This window comes from Pseudophryne corroboree, chromosome 4, assembly GCF_028390025.1.
Source record: "Pseudophryne corroboree isolate aPseCor3 chromosome 4, aPseCor3.hap2, whole genome shotgun sequence".
Lineage (NCBI taxonomy): Eukaryota > Metazoa > Chordata > Amphibia > Anura > Myobatrachidae > Pseudophryne > Pseudophryne corroboree.
Genome location: NC_086447.1, coordinates 85,634,933 through 85,652,215, shown reverse-complemented (window position 1 = coordinate 85,652,215; position 17,283 = coordinate 85,634,933). Strand labels below are relative to the sequence as shown.

Genomic DNA, 17,283 nt, shown 5'->3' with positions numbered 1-17,283 from the left:
TATTGTGTACGCTCGTCCGGGCACAGTATCCTAACTGAGGCTTGGAGGAGGGTCATAGGGGGAGGAGCCAGTACACACCACCTAGTGGTCAAACTTTTAAATTTTGTGCCCTGTCTCCTGCGGAGCCGCTATTCCCCATGGTCCTGACGGAGTCCCAGCATCCACTACGGACTACGAGAAATAGATTTATCGGTAAGTAAAATCTTATTTTCCCATCCTCATCGGAAGAGTCATCCGAAATATTAGTGGATTGTGAGGAAGAAATGTCCCGTTTAGATGACCCCTTGGCCCCAGAGGGGCGTGGGGTAGACTTTTGGTTTACCAAAGATTGATTTAATTGTTGTAATTGGGTAGACAGAGTATCCACCCAGGCCGGATTAACTACAGGGACAATATGTGGCTGCAATGGCACAGGAGGTCCTACAGGGGCGTAAGACGTGTCACAAGTGTAGTTAGCATACTTGAGAACACTGCCCAAGGTGGGTCCTGATTGGCCACAGGTGCTGCAGGTTGACTGGGTGTATGACACTCAGCACCTGAACCAGCAGCTAAAACTTCTCCCTCAAGTAAATCCGTGGCGCCAGTATGGATTTCCCGCCCTGTGTGGCAGACATTATAAGGAATGTAGCCCTAGGGCGTAACAGTACAATATAGCCAGACAAACACAATACCTGCAAATAACCCCCTATGTAATGTTTCAGTAAATACAGGACACAGAACAGAGGATTTAAGCGGTATGAGGTGACCGAAAAACACAGGAACAATACCAAATCGTATATTCTGTGTGACGCTATATATATATATATATATATATATATATATATATATATATATATATATATATATATATATATATATATATGTATATGTATATATATATATATATATATATATATGTGTATATATATATATATATATATACAGGTTGAGTATCCCTTATCCAAAATGCTTGGGACCAGAGGTATTTTGGATATTGGATTTTTACGTATTTTGGAATAATTGCATACCATAATGAGATATCATGGTGATGGGACCCAAGTCTAAGCACAGGATGCATTTATGTTTCATAAACACCTTGGGGGTAATTCCAAGTTGATCGCAGCAGGACTTTTGTTAGCAATTGGGCAAAACCATGTGCACTGCAGGGGAGGCAGATTTAACATGTGCAGAGAGAGTTAGATTTGGGTGTGGTGTGTTTCAATCTGCAATCTAATTTGCAGTGTAAAAATAAAGCAGCCAGTATTTACCCTGCACAGAAATAAAATAACCCACCCAAATCTAACTCTTTCTGCACATGTTATATCTGCCTCCCCTGCAGTGCACATGGTTTTGTCCAACTGCTAAAAAAATTCCTGCTGCGATCATCTTGGAATTACCCCCCTTACACACAGCCTAAAGTTCATTTTAGCCAATATTTTTTTAGAACTTTGTGCATTAAACAAAGTGTGTCTGCATTCACACAATTCATTTATGTTTCATATACACCTTATGCACACAGCCTGAAGGTCATTTAATACAATATTTTTAATAACTTTGTGTATTAAACAAAGTTTGTGTACATTGAGCCATCAAAAGACAAAGGTTTCACTATCTCACTCTCACTCAAAAAAGTCATCATTTCGGAATATTCCGTATTCCGGAATATTTGGATATGGGATACTCAACCTGTATGTATGTATGTATGTATGTATGTATGTATGTGTGTGTGTATATATATATATATATATATATATATATAGTGTAGGTAACAATGAGCGGCACTCAGCAGACTTGAAGTAACGAAAATGCAGTTAGTTTAATCCGACATGTTTCGGGGACAACCCCGTCCTCAGGGCCTAACCAGCCAAATGAGTGACATAATAGAGGTATAAATACACACATGCCCAGGTGCAAAACATAATAAAACAATTGTACTCACCTGTGCAGCGGCGCCTGACTCCCGCTCGTGGGTCCGGCTTCCATCGCGTCGCCTCCCGCTGACGTCAGTGGCCGGCCGCGTCACTCGTCCGTCTCCATGGAAACACCCGGAGACGTCAATACGCAGCCCTGCCGCCCGCCCCTCACGGAGGACGTGTTATTGGTATAGCCAATCACCGCTGAGAGTCGGGCCGCCTCACAAGTGTTACCTAGCAACCTAGAAAAAAACAATAACAATAAACAGAAGATAAATGTGATGTGAAACAAAACACAATACATAAAAAAGCTTTAAAAACAACAAGACAAGTACCACCGGTACTAACCAGTGGAGTAACGCCTACGGCTGGCCCCTGATGTCCCTAGACCCTTACATAAGAATATTAGATTATTAAGTATATTAAGTAGTAATAAACTTAAGTAACTTATTGCTAGGGAATTCTAAAGAAAACACTGGATGCCCAGATTCTCATTAAGACCTCCAGGCGAAAGTGTGCCTAATTGGAAAATCCAGCGCGATTCCTTCTGTAGAAGAATCCTGTCCCTATTGCCTCCCCTAAGTGTATTAGGTACGTGGTCAATCAGTATGGCCCTAATGCTGGCCACCCCATGTTTAGCCTGGACACAATGCCGGGCAAAGGGTTGGTCACTTGTTCCTTTCTCGTGTGCTTTCTTAATGGCACTCCTATGGAGTGCCATACGTTCTCGAAACTGCCTAATCGTTTTACCGATATAGGCCAGCCCACAGGGGCACGTGATTAAATAAATCACATGTGTAGTAGTACAGGTAAGTCGATGTTTAATTGGATACATTTTACCAGTAGAGGGGTGTTTAAATGATGTACCCGTAATCAGTGTGTTACATGTTGCACAGCCAAGGCACCTGTAGCATCCATGTTTGGACCTAAGGAAATGACTTTCACGATTTTTAGTAAGATCTGAAATGTCCAACTTCATGACATAATCCCCTATGTTTCTGCCACGGGTATGACTAGGTAATAATGATGTTTTAGTTAAGGTGGACAAGGAGGGATCTGTCTGTATCATCGGCCACAGGTTTTTGGCTCGTCTAACCCTGTCTCTGGTTGCCGTAGTGTATTTATTGACCCAAGGGAGTTTAGGTCCTGGCTGTGACTGCAATCTATTACTGGGACGCAGGGCTTGTGCTCTGGGAATCTGTAATGCCCGGGCCCTTGCTTTCCGCAGTTCCTTAATAGGGTAACCCCTTTCTGCAAACTTAATTAACATCTGGTCCATGCTTCTAGCTGTCTCATCAGGGTCCGAGGTAATTCGTCGGACCCGCATGAACTGTGAGAAAGGTAGGCCTCTACGTAATGAGGGTGGGTGGAAACTTTGGTAGGCCATCAGTGTATTTCTATCAGTACTTTTTACATAAAGTGCAGTGTGCAATTGATTATTAATAATGGTAATGGTGACATCAAGATAATTAATAGTACTGTCATCTATCTCATAGGTGAATTGTACAGCATGTTGGGTACTATTGTGGTCTTCCCATATGGCCATGAGTTGTTCCCTAGGACCCCGCCATAGCACAATGAGGTCATCTATGTAGCGCCTATAATAGACGACCCGTGTGGCTATGGCAGGGTCCAGGGCAAACATCTGTTTCTCTACCAAAGACATGAATGCATTCGCGTACGATGGGGCCACTGCTGACCCCATCGCACAGCCTGCTATTTGTAACCAGAACTTGCCGTTGTACACGAAATAATTCCTTCTAAGGACCCTATCCAACAAGGACAAGAAAAACGTTATATCAGGGCCCTGGTACCAAACATTGTCCTGAATCAATTGTCTCACAGCCTCCACACCTGCCTCGTGTGGAATGCAGGTGTAGAGGCTGGAGACATCCGCGCTGCATAGTAAGGTCCCTCCAGGTAAAGGGCCCAACTCCTGTAACTGTAACAGGAGATTAGTAGTATCCTTTAGATACGACGGCAAGTTCTGTACACATGGGTTCAAATATGCATCGAGAAACACCGATATGGGATGATACAGAGAACCCCTGGCCGATACTATCGGTCGGCCAGGGGGGTCCACCAAACTTTTGTGGACCTTAGGCACTGTATAGAACAGTGGGGCCTTGGGATGTTCTATTTTAAGCATATTACAAGTCTTGGAAGAAATGATGTCTTGCCCAACAGCCGAATCCAACAGAGAGTCCAACTCTTTCTTATAATCTCTGGTAGGATCCATAGTCAAACGTTTGTATGTTTTGTTGTCGCTGAGCTGGCGTTCACTCTCCTTGATATAGTCATCGAGATCCTGTATGACTATAGATCCTCCCTTATCCGCTTTGCGGATTACTATGTCCGATCTACGGGACAGTTCATTAAGTGTTTCCAATTCGGATCTGGTCATATTGGTTGATCTTGATTTGTTCTCGACATCTTGTTCCAACATTCGTGTGAAGGTTCGTATGGAAGGGTTTAGGCTGGGGGGATCAAATAGTGAGCGTGGGGCTATTTTTTGTAATTGCTTCGGTATCCCTGAAGTGGATGAGTCGGGGTCTCTCTCCCTATTGTTGAAAAATTCACTCCTTCTAAGTGATCTGTTGAGGCGATGCACCTCTACCTTCCACTCTAATGGGTCCGGAGGGACCGTAGGGACAAAGGACAGTCCTTTTGATAAAGTCCGATATTGAATTTCGGTTAGTGGAGTGGAGGATAGATTAAATACTGTTTCTTTTAAGGTCGAGGAGGCCTGGGCGCGGATGGCTCTCTGGTTTTGGCCCGCCCTCCTCGTCCTCGTCCTCGTCCGCGACCTGCATTGGGAGTACGGTTGAAACGGGATTCTGTCCCCTGCGGCCGTACTCCTAAAGGGATACGGCCTCCTTGTGAATGAGACACCCCTGTACTTCCTTCCGACTCACTGGCTGACGTGCTAGTGCCTCCATAGTATTCGCGTCCTCTGCGGGTACGCTGGCGTCGGTTTGGGTGTTCCTGTGGATTACGTTGGCCTCCTAGCCAGGGATAAACCTGTCGCTGCTGGTAATCCCTTTGGACAATGTCCAGTTTCTCCTTTTTAAACCGCACCAGGTCTTGGCGGTATTGCTCCACTTGGGTATTTAATTTGGATATCCAATCGGTGTGTGTATCAAGTGTTAGGGCCGGTTTATGTTCTCCTTCAAACACTAGGAGTTGTTCCCTGATACTATTGAGTTCCCTGGTAGACTCTTCAACGACCAATAGGATGAGGTCCATTGAACACTTGTTAAGGATAGCAACCCACCGACGGCAAAATGAGGTGTTATAACGGCCTATCGTCGGTGAGTTGCGTACCCTAAAGCCCCGGGGTATCATGTTGTTCCTATAGTAGTCAGATAAGGATATACCATGATACAAAAAATCACACTCCTTTTGTTTCATCCTCAGCCATTTCTTGTATATGTCATCATTGCTGCTTTTAGTGGTTTCGTCCTCCAGCTTTCTATCAACCAAGATAGCCCTCGCCTCAGCGTCTGAGAAGCTCAGTCGTTCACTGGCATCTCGCTGTATCAATTCCAAGGCCGCATCCACTTCTAAGCCGGTATTAGACATCCCGACTGAGGTTTATAATTCCAAGGGAATAGGGAAATCAACTGGGGTAACAGCCGTAGACTCCACTGGAAATAAATACAGTTAGGTTAACTGTTTAAAACATTGTTGGACCTGTGTCGGCAATTAGTGCACAAAAAGAAAATTTGAGGGGTGCCTTGGATTGAACCAATGTGCTGGGGCCACCAGCCAACCTTGATTCCAGGAATATCCAAACTGTTTGTCCCGGCAATCCCTGCTCTTGCAGGTAAATGGCTGCGGTGCCCTCCCAGGTGAGATGAATACTATCTCCCAATATGCAGTGTAGGTAACAATGAGCGGCACTCAGCAGACTTGAAGTAACGAAAATGCAGTTAGTTTAATCCGACATGTTTCGGGGACAACCCCGTCCTCAGGGCCTAACCAGCCAAATGAGTGACATAATAGAGGTATAAATACACACATGCCCAGGTGCAAAACATAATAAAACAATTGTACTCACCTGTGCAGCGGCGCCTGACTCCCGCTCGTGGGTCCGGCTTCCATCGCGTCGCCTCCCGCTGACGTCAGTGGCCGGCCGCGTCACTCGTCCGTCTCCATGGAAACACCCGGAGACGTCAATACGCAGCCCTGCCGCCCGCCCCTCACGGAGGACGTGTTATTGGTATAGCCAATCACCGCTGAGAGTCGGGCCGCCTCACAAGTGTTACCTAGCAACCTAGAAAAAAACAATAACAATAAACAGAAGATAAATGTGATGTGAAACAAAACACAATACATAAAAAAGCTTTAAAAACAACAAGACAAGTACCACCGGTACTAACCAGTGGAGTAACGCCTACGGCTGGCCCCTGATGTCCCTAGACCCTTACATAAGAATATTAGATTATTAAGTATATTAAGTAGTATATATATATATATACACTGTTCAAAAAAATAAAGGGAACACTAAAATAACACATCCTAGATCTGAATGAATGACATATTCTTATTAAATACTTTGTTCTTTACATAGTTGAATGTGCTGACAACAAAATCACACAAAAATTATCAATGGATATCAAATTTATTAACCCATGGAGGTCTGGATTTGGAGTCACACTCAAAATTAAAGTGGAAAAACACACTACAGGCTGATCCAACTTTGATGTAATGTCCTTAAAACAAGTCAAAATGAGGCTCAGTAGTGTGTGTGGCCTCCACGTGCCTGTATGACCTCCCTACAATACCTGGGCATGCTCCTGATGAGGTGGCGGATGGTCTCCTGAGGGATCTCCTCCCAGACCTGGACTAAAGCATCCGCCAACTCCTGGACAGTCTGTGGTGCAACATGGCGTTGGTGGATGGAGCGAGACATGATGTCCCAGATGTGCTCAATTGGATTCAGGTCTGGGGAACGGGCGGGCCAGTCCATAGCATCAATGCCTTCGTCTTGCAGGAACTGCTGACACACTCCAGCCACATGAGGTCTAGCATTGTCTTGCATTAGGAGGAACCCAGGGCCAACCGCACCAGCATATGGGGTCACAAGGCGTCTGAGGATCTCATCTCTGTACCTAATGGCAGTCAGGCTACCTCTGGCGAGCACATGGAGGGCTATGCGGCCCCCCAAAGAAATGCCACCCTACACCATTACTGACCCACTGCCAAACCGGTCATGCTGGAGGATGTTGCAGGCAGCAGAACGTTCTCCTTGACGTCTCCAGACTCTGTCACGTGCTCATTGAGAACCTGCTTTCATCTGTGAAGAGCACAGGGTGCCAGTGGCAAATTTGCCAATCTTGGTGTTCTCTGGCAAATGCCAAACGTACTACACGGTGTTGGGCTGTAAGCACAACCCCCACCTGTGGACGTCGGGCCCTCATACCATCCTCATGGAGTCTGTTTTTGATCGTTTGAGTAGACACATGCACATTTATGGCTTGCTGGAGGTCATTTTGCAGGGCTCTGGCAGTGCTCCTCCTTTTCCTCCTTGCACAAAGGCGGAGGTAGCGGTCCTACTGCTGGGTTGTTGCCCTCCTACGGCCTCCTCCACGTCTCCTGATGTACTGGCCTGTCTCCTGGTAGCGCCTCCATGCTCTGGACACTACGCTGACAGACACAGCAAACCTTCTTGCCACAGCTCGCATTGATGTGCCATCCTGGATGAGCTGCACTACCTGAGCCCCTTGTGTGGGTTGTAGACTCCGTCTCATGCTACCACTAGAGTGAAAGCACCGCCAGCTTTCAAAAGTGGCCAAAACATCAGCCAGAAAGCATAGGAGCGAAGAAGTGGTCTGTGGTCACCACCTGCAGAACAACTGCTTTATTGGGGGTGTCTTGCTAATTGCCTATAATTTCCACCTGTTGTCTATTCCATTTGCACAACAGCATGTGAAATTGATTGTCAATCAGTGTTGCTTCCTAAGTGGACAGTTTGATTTCACAGAAGTGTGATTGACTTGGAGTTACATTGTGTTGTTTAAGTGTTCCCTTTATTTTTTTGAGCAGTGTGTGTGTGTATATATATATATATATATATATATATATATATATATATGGTACCCTGACATACCTAGCCCCTCAGGGTACAGAATATAGTGATAGCAATATGTGAATCAGGAGAATGGAATCCCACACAGCAGCTACAGGCACACTCAGTCACATGTACAATGCAGAAGTTATTACATATAAACAATAAACCTGCACTGGACAAGTAATTTACATATTACTATGTATGAATATAGATATAACAATGCACAGTAGATACTGGATGTATATCACAAAATACTTACCAAATATTCAGATAGCAGTACCCTTGTTCTTAACTAACACTATCTAAAATGTCTCCTGGGACCGCGACCGGATCGTGATTTACCGGCAGATCCCACCTGGGGGACCCTCTTACCTCCTTTCTGATGTGCAGCCACGCAATCCAGGAGAGCGTCAGCGGTGTGTGCCTGAAGTCCGGTGCGCCTCCGCCGCAAGTACCCGGGAACCAGGTCGGGGGAGTATTCAGCGCTGCTGGGGAGGTGATGGAGCCCAGCATAAAATGTCAGACTGACATAAAAGTGCTGCGGCCCTTGAAGACTTCAAAAAAAGCTCTTGTCAGGTCTGCCTAGCGCAGCCCCACCACCTTACAAACTGAGCTCCAGTGCCTGGAGGCGGGGCTATAGAGGAGGCGGTGCAATGCATCCTGGCAACAGTCAAAGCTTTAGCCTGTTGGTGCCTCGGATCAAGATCCAACTCTACACCCCGATGTTATTCCCTGTGGAATACCAGTGTACCCCACTGCAGAAAGACTGATTGTTTTGTTAAAAGATCCATCATTTTTCAAGCATTATTGTGGTGTTGTTATTTTTCATTGCGGCATCATCCAGAAATGAGTATAGTGACTGATCATGCTGTAGATGAAGTGACTGCTCCAGTGTCTTATATGTATGCCCTCGGGTACAGTGCAGCCCCAGTTCGGTCAGAGCAGTGACTGCATTGTCGGTGACTGGGTCCTGGTAGGATTGAGGGAGAGTTCACATTTAGTACATACTGTATAATCATGTTGAGTTTGCTCCGCTGCACCGCCTGCAGATAAAAGGCTTCAGAAAATAGATTTGGCTTATGTCAGTGCTGGCGCTGATGTCATTGCTGGGAGAGCGAGGCTGGAGCTGTTCCTGTGCTGTGGCTGTTTGCAGACGGAGGAGAGAGTGGCACAGCTGTGACAGACAGAGATTGTCTCCGCATCTTGCATGGTTCTGTGCTGAGGTAGCTGCGGAACCAACCTGCAGGGCGAACAGAAAGTCTTCAACAAGTGACTGGGCCGCTGAGGTTTCGAATCATCTCTCGCCACCTTAAAAACCTCACCTGACACCGGAAACGCAGAGAAGACATGCCTGCCCGGAGTCTGAATTTCGATGTCACCAAGCTGGTCGCCTGTCTGGTTGACACTGAGGTTTTCTTCAGCCAGGACGTAAAGGTAACCTGCATAATACAGAAGTAGCATTTTCATATTTAGGACCAGATGTACTAAGCCTCGAAAAGTGATAAAGTGAAGAGTGATAAACTAGCAACCAATCAGCTCCTAACTGCCATTTTTCAAACAGGGCCTGTGACATGGCAGTTAGGAGCTGATTGGTTGCCAGTTTATCACTCTCCACTTCATAACTTTTCAAGGCTTAGTACATCTGGCTGTCGGATCTGAGTGACAGACGCGCAAGGACGGCGATGCCGATGTAGTTGATGTGATTGAGTTAAAGCATGCTCAGGCAACCTGTGACTGTGTAACTATAAGACCTAGCATGCCCCGGAAAGCAAAGGCAGGCTTGGAAATTGCTGGGATTTGTAGTTCCTCGGCTGCTGGGTAGCCACAGGCTGGAAATCCCTGTGGCAACATGTAAAGTTTATGAAATATTACTTAAATATTCCTAACAAAGAATTTGTAGCTACAGAGAATATTAATTGCAGATGAAGACCCACAGATTGACACAATCCGATTTAAGTGCCAGCCAGTCAGCTCCTGTCATGTGTTTGAAAAATGACAGCTGGGAGCTGATTGGCTGAATCTCCATTAATCATTCACAACGTGTTTTATCATTTGTTGATAAATGAGCCTCTTAGTTCCCCAGGGATAAATGTATGAAGCAGTGATAAGAGTGGAGATGTGAGCCAGTGGAGAAGTTGCCCATGGCAACCAATCAGCTGCTCTGCATAATTTTATAGTATGCAAATTAGAAATGTTACTTAAATGCTGATTGGTCGCCATTGGCAACTTCTCCAGTGACTCACTTCTCCACTCTTATCACTGCTACATACATTTACCCCCCAGTTACTGTAAAGGTATTTGTACTGTACATTGCGCTACTTCACTGAATGAAGAGAACCCCTGAAATATAACATGTATAACCACAGGCAGGCTTGTTAGGGGTTACGGTATCCGGACTCCAGGTAGACAACAAAAAGGTCGACACACCTTAGGTCGACACCAATTGGTCGACACACCTTAGGTCGACATGGACAAAGGTCGACAGGAACAAGGTCGGCATGGAAAAAGGTCGACATGAGTTTTTCACAATTTTTTTCTTTTTTGGAACCTTTTCATACTTAACGATCCACGTGGACTACGATTGGAACGGTAATCTGTGCCGAGCGAACGGAGCGGAGCGAAGGCACCATGCCCGAAGCATGGCGAGCGAAGCGGTGCACTAATTGGGGTTCCCGGTCACTCTACGAAAAAAACGACACCAAAAAAACATAAAAAACTAATGTCAACCTTTTTCCATGTCGACCTTGTTCATGGCGACCTTTTGTCCATGTCGACCTTTTGTCCATGTCGACCTAAGGTGTGTCGACCAATTGGCGTCCACCTAAGGTGTGTCGACCTTTTTGTTGTCGACCTGGAGTCCCAGACCCGGGGTTACGTAGTGGGATATTAGGCACAATCTACCTAGGGAGGACACTGTAAGAGAGAGGCAGTCTGTGTTTCTCCTGCGGCTGTAGAACTACAAGTCACAACATGTCACTGGGCAGCACATGCATTGTAGGGAGAGAGCCACAAGATGCCAAAGTACAGCAAAGTTCCTTATACGCTTGTTCATTTCTGGTCTCCATAATAAGCAGTGGTTACTAGGCACAATATCAAGTTGGCATTTCTCTGCCGAAAGGTAAATGGGTATTTGCCCAGTTTGTTTCCCAGTGACTGTATCTAGTTTTCCTTGTGTATGTCTTGCAGTCATTGATAGCTAAGAGCACATTCTTATTTATAGTCATACTGAAATCCAGTCACAGCTATATCCCAATTACATGTATAAGAAATCTATTCCTTCTGCTTTCTGTGTGCTCTGGATGTTTTTGCACCTCTTGAAGTCTGGTATATCTAGCACATATACTGTTGACAGACCTATGCCACCTGTGCGCTTCAATGGACAATTGCATTGCATTACAGCCAGACTTAAGGCTACAAGGCTTCAGGATTTTGGGTCAGGAGTAGACCCTAATCCTAACCCTACACACCCAATATCCCCACACACCCTTGCCAACCAAAGCCACATCTAATGGAGCTTTCACTGGAAAACTTTGAAAGTGACACAGCTCAGGCCAAGTACACGGTAGTAGCTGATTGGACGAGTCACACTAAACTTTGGCTCAGCCAATCAAAAGCGGCCAGACCCAATGGTTCTAGTGTCTGGATTAACTTCTGTTTCATTCATAGAAGCAAAAGTGACAGAGTTGTTGCTCGTGGCACAACAGCCTGGGGTAGATTTAGCCATGTGCTATATACTATATAAGGATGGGAGTGTCCGAGTGGGGCAGCTTGACTTAAGTTCTGTGAATAGGGCGTAATGCTTGTGGTGAGATAGGGGCATAGAATATTGATGGAGGCAAAAACGGTGAATGATTCTGACTGCCGAAGAGCAATAGTGAAGATGAAAGACTAAAGGTAATACTAAGCATGATCTATATAATAAAATCAATTTGCAAAGCTGCATCCATATCTAATAAAAGTTGTGTGTTGCTGGGCTCAATAATATTCATGATACAAGTGTAGAGCTGACGTCTGATGCGGGTTGCCACATTTCGGAGAGGTGTTGCAGCATACCTCCTAGCTGTCCCAGTTTAGATGGAGCAGTTTCATTATGTCATCCCACCTGCGGACATATCTGTCTCACATTGGTATAATTAGGAGCCATGTCCTGTTTTCTGAACAAAGAGCAATTGATTTATATATGTCTTTGCAAGTTATACAAAGAGTGCAAGTGTCTGGTTGTAGGGTACGAGAAGGGGGAGGGTGTCACAGTGAAAACAGAGCTCATAGAGACGTTCCATAGTATCTCTGCACACTACATTATGTGACTAGGTACACAATCTAGGTGGTGAGCGACTCTGAGGACCAGTAGGGACTCTGTGTCTGCCCCAATATAATCACCACTTTGGTGCACCCATGGGAGGACTTGGTGCCAATGGTCAGAAGAGGCTTTTTAGGCATTATCATTGGTGTATGAAATCTTGCTGACACTGCGTTAAGCACATAGACAGTAAAAACATAGCGCGCCATTTATAATTTCTTCCGGAACAATCTGCTCGCTTGGTCCAACAACAGAGTAACTGGGTTCCGTTTTAGAAATAGTAAATTATTAATTGGACTTCAACAATGTGGCATAACATTAAGTAGTTGCCTAACATGGACACATCTTCTAAAAACAAATGTAGTAAAAGATGTATGAACGTACAACTGGCCGGTCAGATCTATCTATGGCCTGGGATCAACTAATATCTTATAATATGTACACCCAATTCCACCCATTCATCGGGCATGAATTGTTAGGTTGCGTCTTCCCATCTGATGGGCTGCACATCACATGGGACGAACAAAGTTGCTCGCTAATATTGATACTGTAACGATATACGGTGCTATTGTTCAGCGGATCGTGCACTGTGTACGCGGACACAATATATTGTTACATTGTGTAGTGCCATCGCAACCTTGCCAGATCGTTTAGGTGTGTACGCAGCTTTAACGAAAACAGCATGTACTAGCTGGACTCATTAGGAACAACTTGTGATGTCATCATACTGCCAGGTTGTAGCACATTGGCTCAGAATGATCACATGATATTAATGTCACAGAAAATACAGCCCACATCAACCGCTGATTTACATCATGTCTACCATAGGCAGGTGATTGTTATTATGGGACATTTAAATTTAGGTGGGACCAGTGGCGCACCCAGGGGGGGGTTCTGAGCACCCAGAAACCCCCCTCCACCAAATTTTTTATTTTATTTTTTATTTTATTTTTTGCTGCAAGAGTATTATTAATGGCCGTCTAGCGTCCTCTGCAGCCTGCTGTCTTCTTGGTGGCACTTGTAAGTGCTTAATAAAAGTTTACTTTATTTTAATTATAGTACATACAGTATATATCCATGTGCATGCATAAATATACACATGTATATACATACAGATATACACACACACACACACACACACACGATATATATACATGTGTATATATATACGTGTACTGTGTGTGTATGTATGTATATATATATATATATATATATATATATATATATATATCTATATATATATCCAATAATAATAATACTTTGTCATCAATAGTTCAAGAAAAAAAAATACATGGACAATCGACGAAACAAAAAGCAAGCATATACAAAGACCATGAGAACAGAAAGAGCACTCCTGAAACCAAGACATTCTCAATTATCAATTTAGGTTAACACCCAGCAGCCTGATGTGATTTTGTCTGTCTTGACAAAGGCTCGGATGGAGCCGAAACGTCGACATTTTTGCTGACATGCTGTCGTTCATCTCTATGTGAGATACACCTGTGAGGTATTATAAATTCATTGTCATCAAGGAAGTGGTGAGTGCCTGTACTCTTCTTGGATAGATAGATAGATATATATATGTGTGTGTATGCATGTTTAATATGCTATGTATATGTATAGGTGTATATACGGTATATATATATGTGTAGATATGTGTGTATGTATATATATATATATATATACACACAGACACACTAGTTTTACGGACCCAGCATATACTGGGTCACCTCAGTCCCCACCCCTGTGATTGGCTCCACCCAGTTCTGGAAACCCCCCCATGCAAATCCTGCGTTTGCCACTGGGGACTAAGAATCTCATACAGCATGGATCGCAAAACTTGCTAAAAAGCAGTTGCTGCCATCAAATAGTTGCCGCCCAGAAATAAAGAAAAAATGTCCATTGCAGAAATGCATAACCATTGTAAATACCAGAACATCAAAGAGTTTTTCTCTAGCATCCATAAGGGATATTGGGGAATTAGTACAATGGGGTATAGACTGGGTCCAAAGGAGCCAGTGCACTTTAAATTTCTTCAACTAGGTGTGCTGGCTCCTCCCCTCTATGCCCCCTCCCACAGGCAGTTTACAAAAAAGTGCCATCAGGAGAGGATTCACACTCTGGAGCTCCAGAGAGTTTTCTTCAGTTTCTTTTAAAACTTTATTATTTTCGGTATGCTGTTTCGGCAACAGCATACCTGCACCGTGGGAGTTAGGGGGGCGGTCACCTGTCTCTGTAAGGTGTCAGAGCCGCTTCCCCACTGCAGGACCACCGTCCTGTGAGGTTGTTGTACAGCGGGGTACTGCGCCTTAGCGGTCACAATCGCAGCACGCCGCACACCCCTACCATTTCCTGAAGGTGACGACAATGGCGAGTACAAACCGGGGGTCCCCCGGTTCTTGGTACGGCTAAGACGCAGGGGGGACATACGGGACCCTCCTGGGGGGGACGCGCTATAGCCCCGTTGTGTACAGTGGCAGCGGATGTTTTATACTTATATGGAGACTTTGTCAGTATAAATATCACTGAAGCTCCGGTGCCCTTGCAGGGGGCGGAGCTTCCTCAGAGCGGGACCAGCTGCGTTTTGCCGCTTTCCTCTGCTTACAGCTGCAGCAGCAGGCACACACAGCTCCTCCAGACACTCAGGCTGGAAAACTGGTACAGGGGTGTAGCAAAGGGGGAGAGCCACTATTGTACACAATCTGTGTCATGAAAAGGACTAATACTCTGGTGTTACATGGTGTTATAACAGCTTACAGCCTCACTGGGGCTGTTTAGATTGGGTGTGTTGTTCACTTCTCTCTCTGTCCCTCTCACTTACAGTAAGGGCAGGCTTGCTATTATATTACTTGTCTGTGTGTATGTGTATATAAGTGTTTACTGTAAACATGGTAAAACACCAATTATGCAGTGTATGTCACACCAGATTCTCTCCCTCTACATCTGGTTCCATATCATGTGAACAATGCAGCCAGTCCTCACAACTCAGTGAGGGGGCTGGTGGGGAGGGTCAAGAGCGTTCTTGGCTAGGTGCCATAAAATCCATTATGTCAGATATGTCATCTCAGCTCACTGCTAATACTCAAAAAACCCAACAACTGCAGCAGGCTGTTGCAGACCTAGCTGCAGGGACAGATGTTCCACAGCTTCCCCCCACCCCCACCCCCTCCCTCTCTAGATCAGGACCACAAAAGCGTGGGTTACCTGCTTTACTCTCAGACTCTGATGAGGAGACACAGTAGGAGGGGGAGGAATTGGATCCTGTTACTGGGGATTCCCCTTCTACACAGGGTATTGAACCTCTCATTCTAGCTATACGGGACGTGTTAAAATTCCCTCTAGAGGATGCTGCGGCACAGCAGTCGTTTTTCTGTTTAAGTTAGCCTGGAAAAATCCAGATAAAAAATACCAAGTATCAAGACGGTTTTTGCACACTTTCCCATTTGCTCCTGAAGGCAGAAATAAACATCCTAGTGATATTTGGTGGACCCCTTTCATTCAAAGTAACCCTTTGTTAACTCTAAACCAGGAAATAAAGACACGGCGACTTGATTTTGGCAGAAAAATTGCTAGCTATTTATTTGTCCCTAACCATAGCAAACCTGTAATTGAAAACTTTGTTAATATGCCGAATCAGCCGGCATAATGGTGGCAGAAAAAAGAACGGCTCTATTAAACTACCGCTAACCTTAAAATGGGAAAATCACCAAACATCCTACACACTATCACGACCGGTAATAGGTGTCAACTCAACCCCCACAGTGACTTCCCACCGCTGACGGGTGCCCTGCCGCTGCCTCCCGGATGGGTGGTCGAGCGGCCAATAAGTCGATGGAGGTGAGTGCACCTAAACCATTGATAATGCTGATTTGATTACCTTATAACCTTCATTATATGGGTAAGAGACTCGGTACGCAATTGGCGTATGGGGTACCGTAAGGGTACGCACTTAGCGTAGCATACGCTCGGCCGTGATCGAGACGCACATGCGGCACGCTCGCTCACAGCTTAATGCGTGGTGTCGAGCACGCTATAGGCGGGCGACTACCGTAATGCTACGCTACCAGCGTAGCGGACGCTCGAGACCACGAGGAGATCACGAGCGCCGCAGACGCTCACAAGATGACAATCAGTAAACCTTGAATGTAATACACAGAAAGGATACTCTTATACTGTAAACCTTGTACTGAAACACTGTAGCGATATAACGCTGCTTAACCTTGTTAATACTAAAGCTGTTTGAGCGATCGAAACGCTCCTATTACCCACTGCAATGTAATGAACACACGATACCATGCTAAGGTTCCAACACTTTTACTAACAAGCTTTTAAGTTATATCTAAAAAGGTAAAACAGTTCACAAGTCATACACTACAAACTAACATATAATTCTAACAGAATATCTAGACAGAAATATACAATAGCGTCACAATCCTATACTATAACAGAGAGAGGGAATGGCCAATACAAACAGAGAATAAGTTGGTTTGCAGAGAATTACTTACACACACTGGGAATGATCGCTGCGCAGCTTTCTGGTACCAGCTCCGAGTTAGTCAAGATGAAAACCGTTTGTGGAGAGTGAGAGAGCTGCCCAGGCTGGCTGATCTTATATACACTGAGTACAGTATACTACAAAGGGACCTATAATCTCATTGTTCATTGGACACAGGAATGTCTCCTCGCATCATAACAAAAGGTCATAGGTTAGTTTGAACAGGTGGGCTGTGACTATATCAAACTGCTCAGGTGGGAGGGAATCTGAAGATTCCCGCCGCATGGGTAATGAATCGCAAATATATGAAATGTCCAGAATCTACTAATGGCCATAACTATACGCAGGAGCGATTAATCTTTACCTAACCAACACCGGATTGTTGCTATTAAAATGTTCTTTAGTTAGGTACCAGACACAGCTGTTCAAACCCTGTCTGACCCTTCGTACCATACAAAGAGGAATTCCTCTGTCCAGCGACCATTTACATTAAACAAACTTACAGTCATTATTAAGGGGAACA

At 44.9% G+C, this 17,283-nt stretch overlaps 1 protein-coding gene across 3 annotated transcripts in view; it reads left to right on the top strand.

The window, feature by feature from the left end:
• Window positions 1-17,283, top strand: part of RCAN2 (regulator of calcineurin 2) — a 221,484-nt gene that overhangs the window by 100,073 nt on the left and 104,128 nt on the right. The window contains exon 1 of one of the 3 annotated variants that reach the window (XM_063915221.1): window positions 9,102-9,399. The exons of the other annotated variants lie outside the window; for them this stretch is intronic. Coding sequence (XP_063771291.1) covers window positions 9,313-9,399 — 87 coding nt within the window. The 5' untranslated portion in view covers window positions 9,102-9,312. Of the gene's footprint in view, window positions 1-9,101; window positions 9,400-17,283 lie in introns of those variants that run through there. 3 annotated transcript variants of the gene reach the window in all.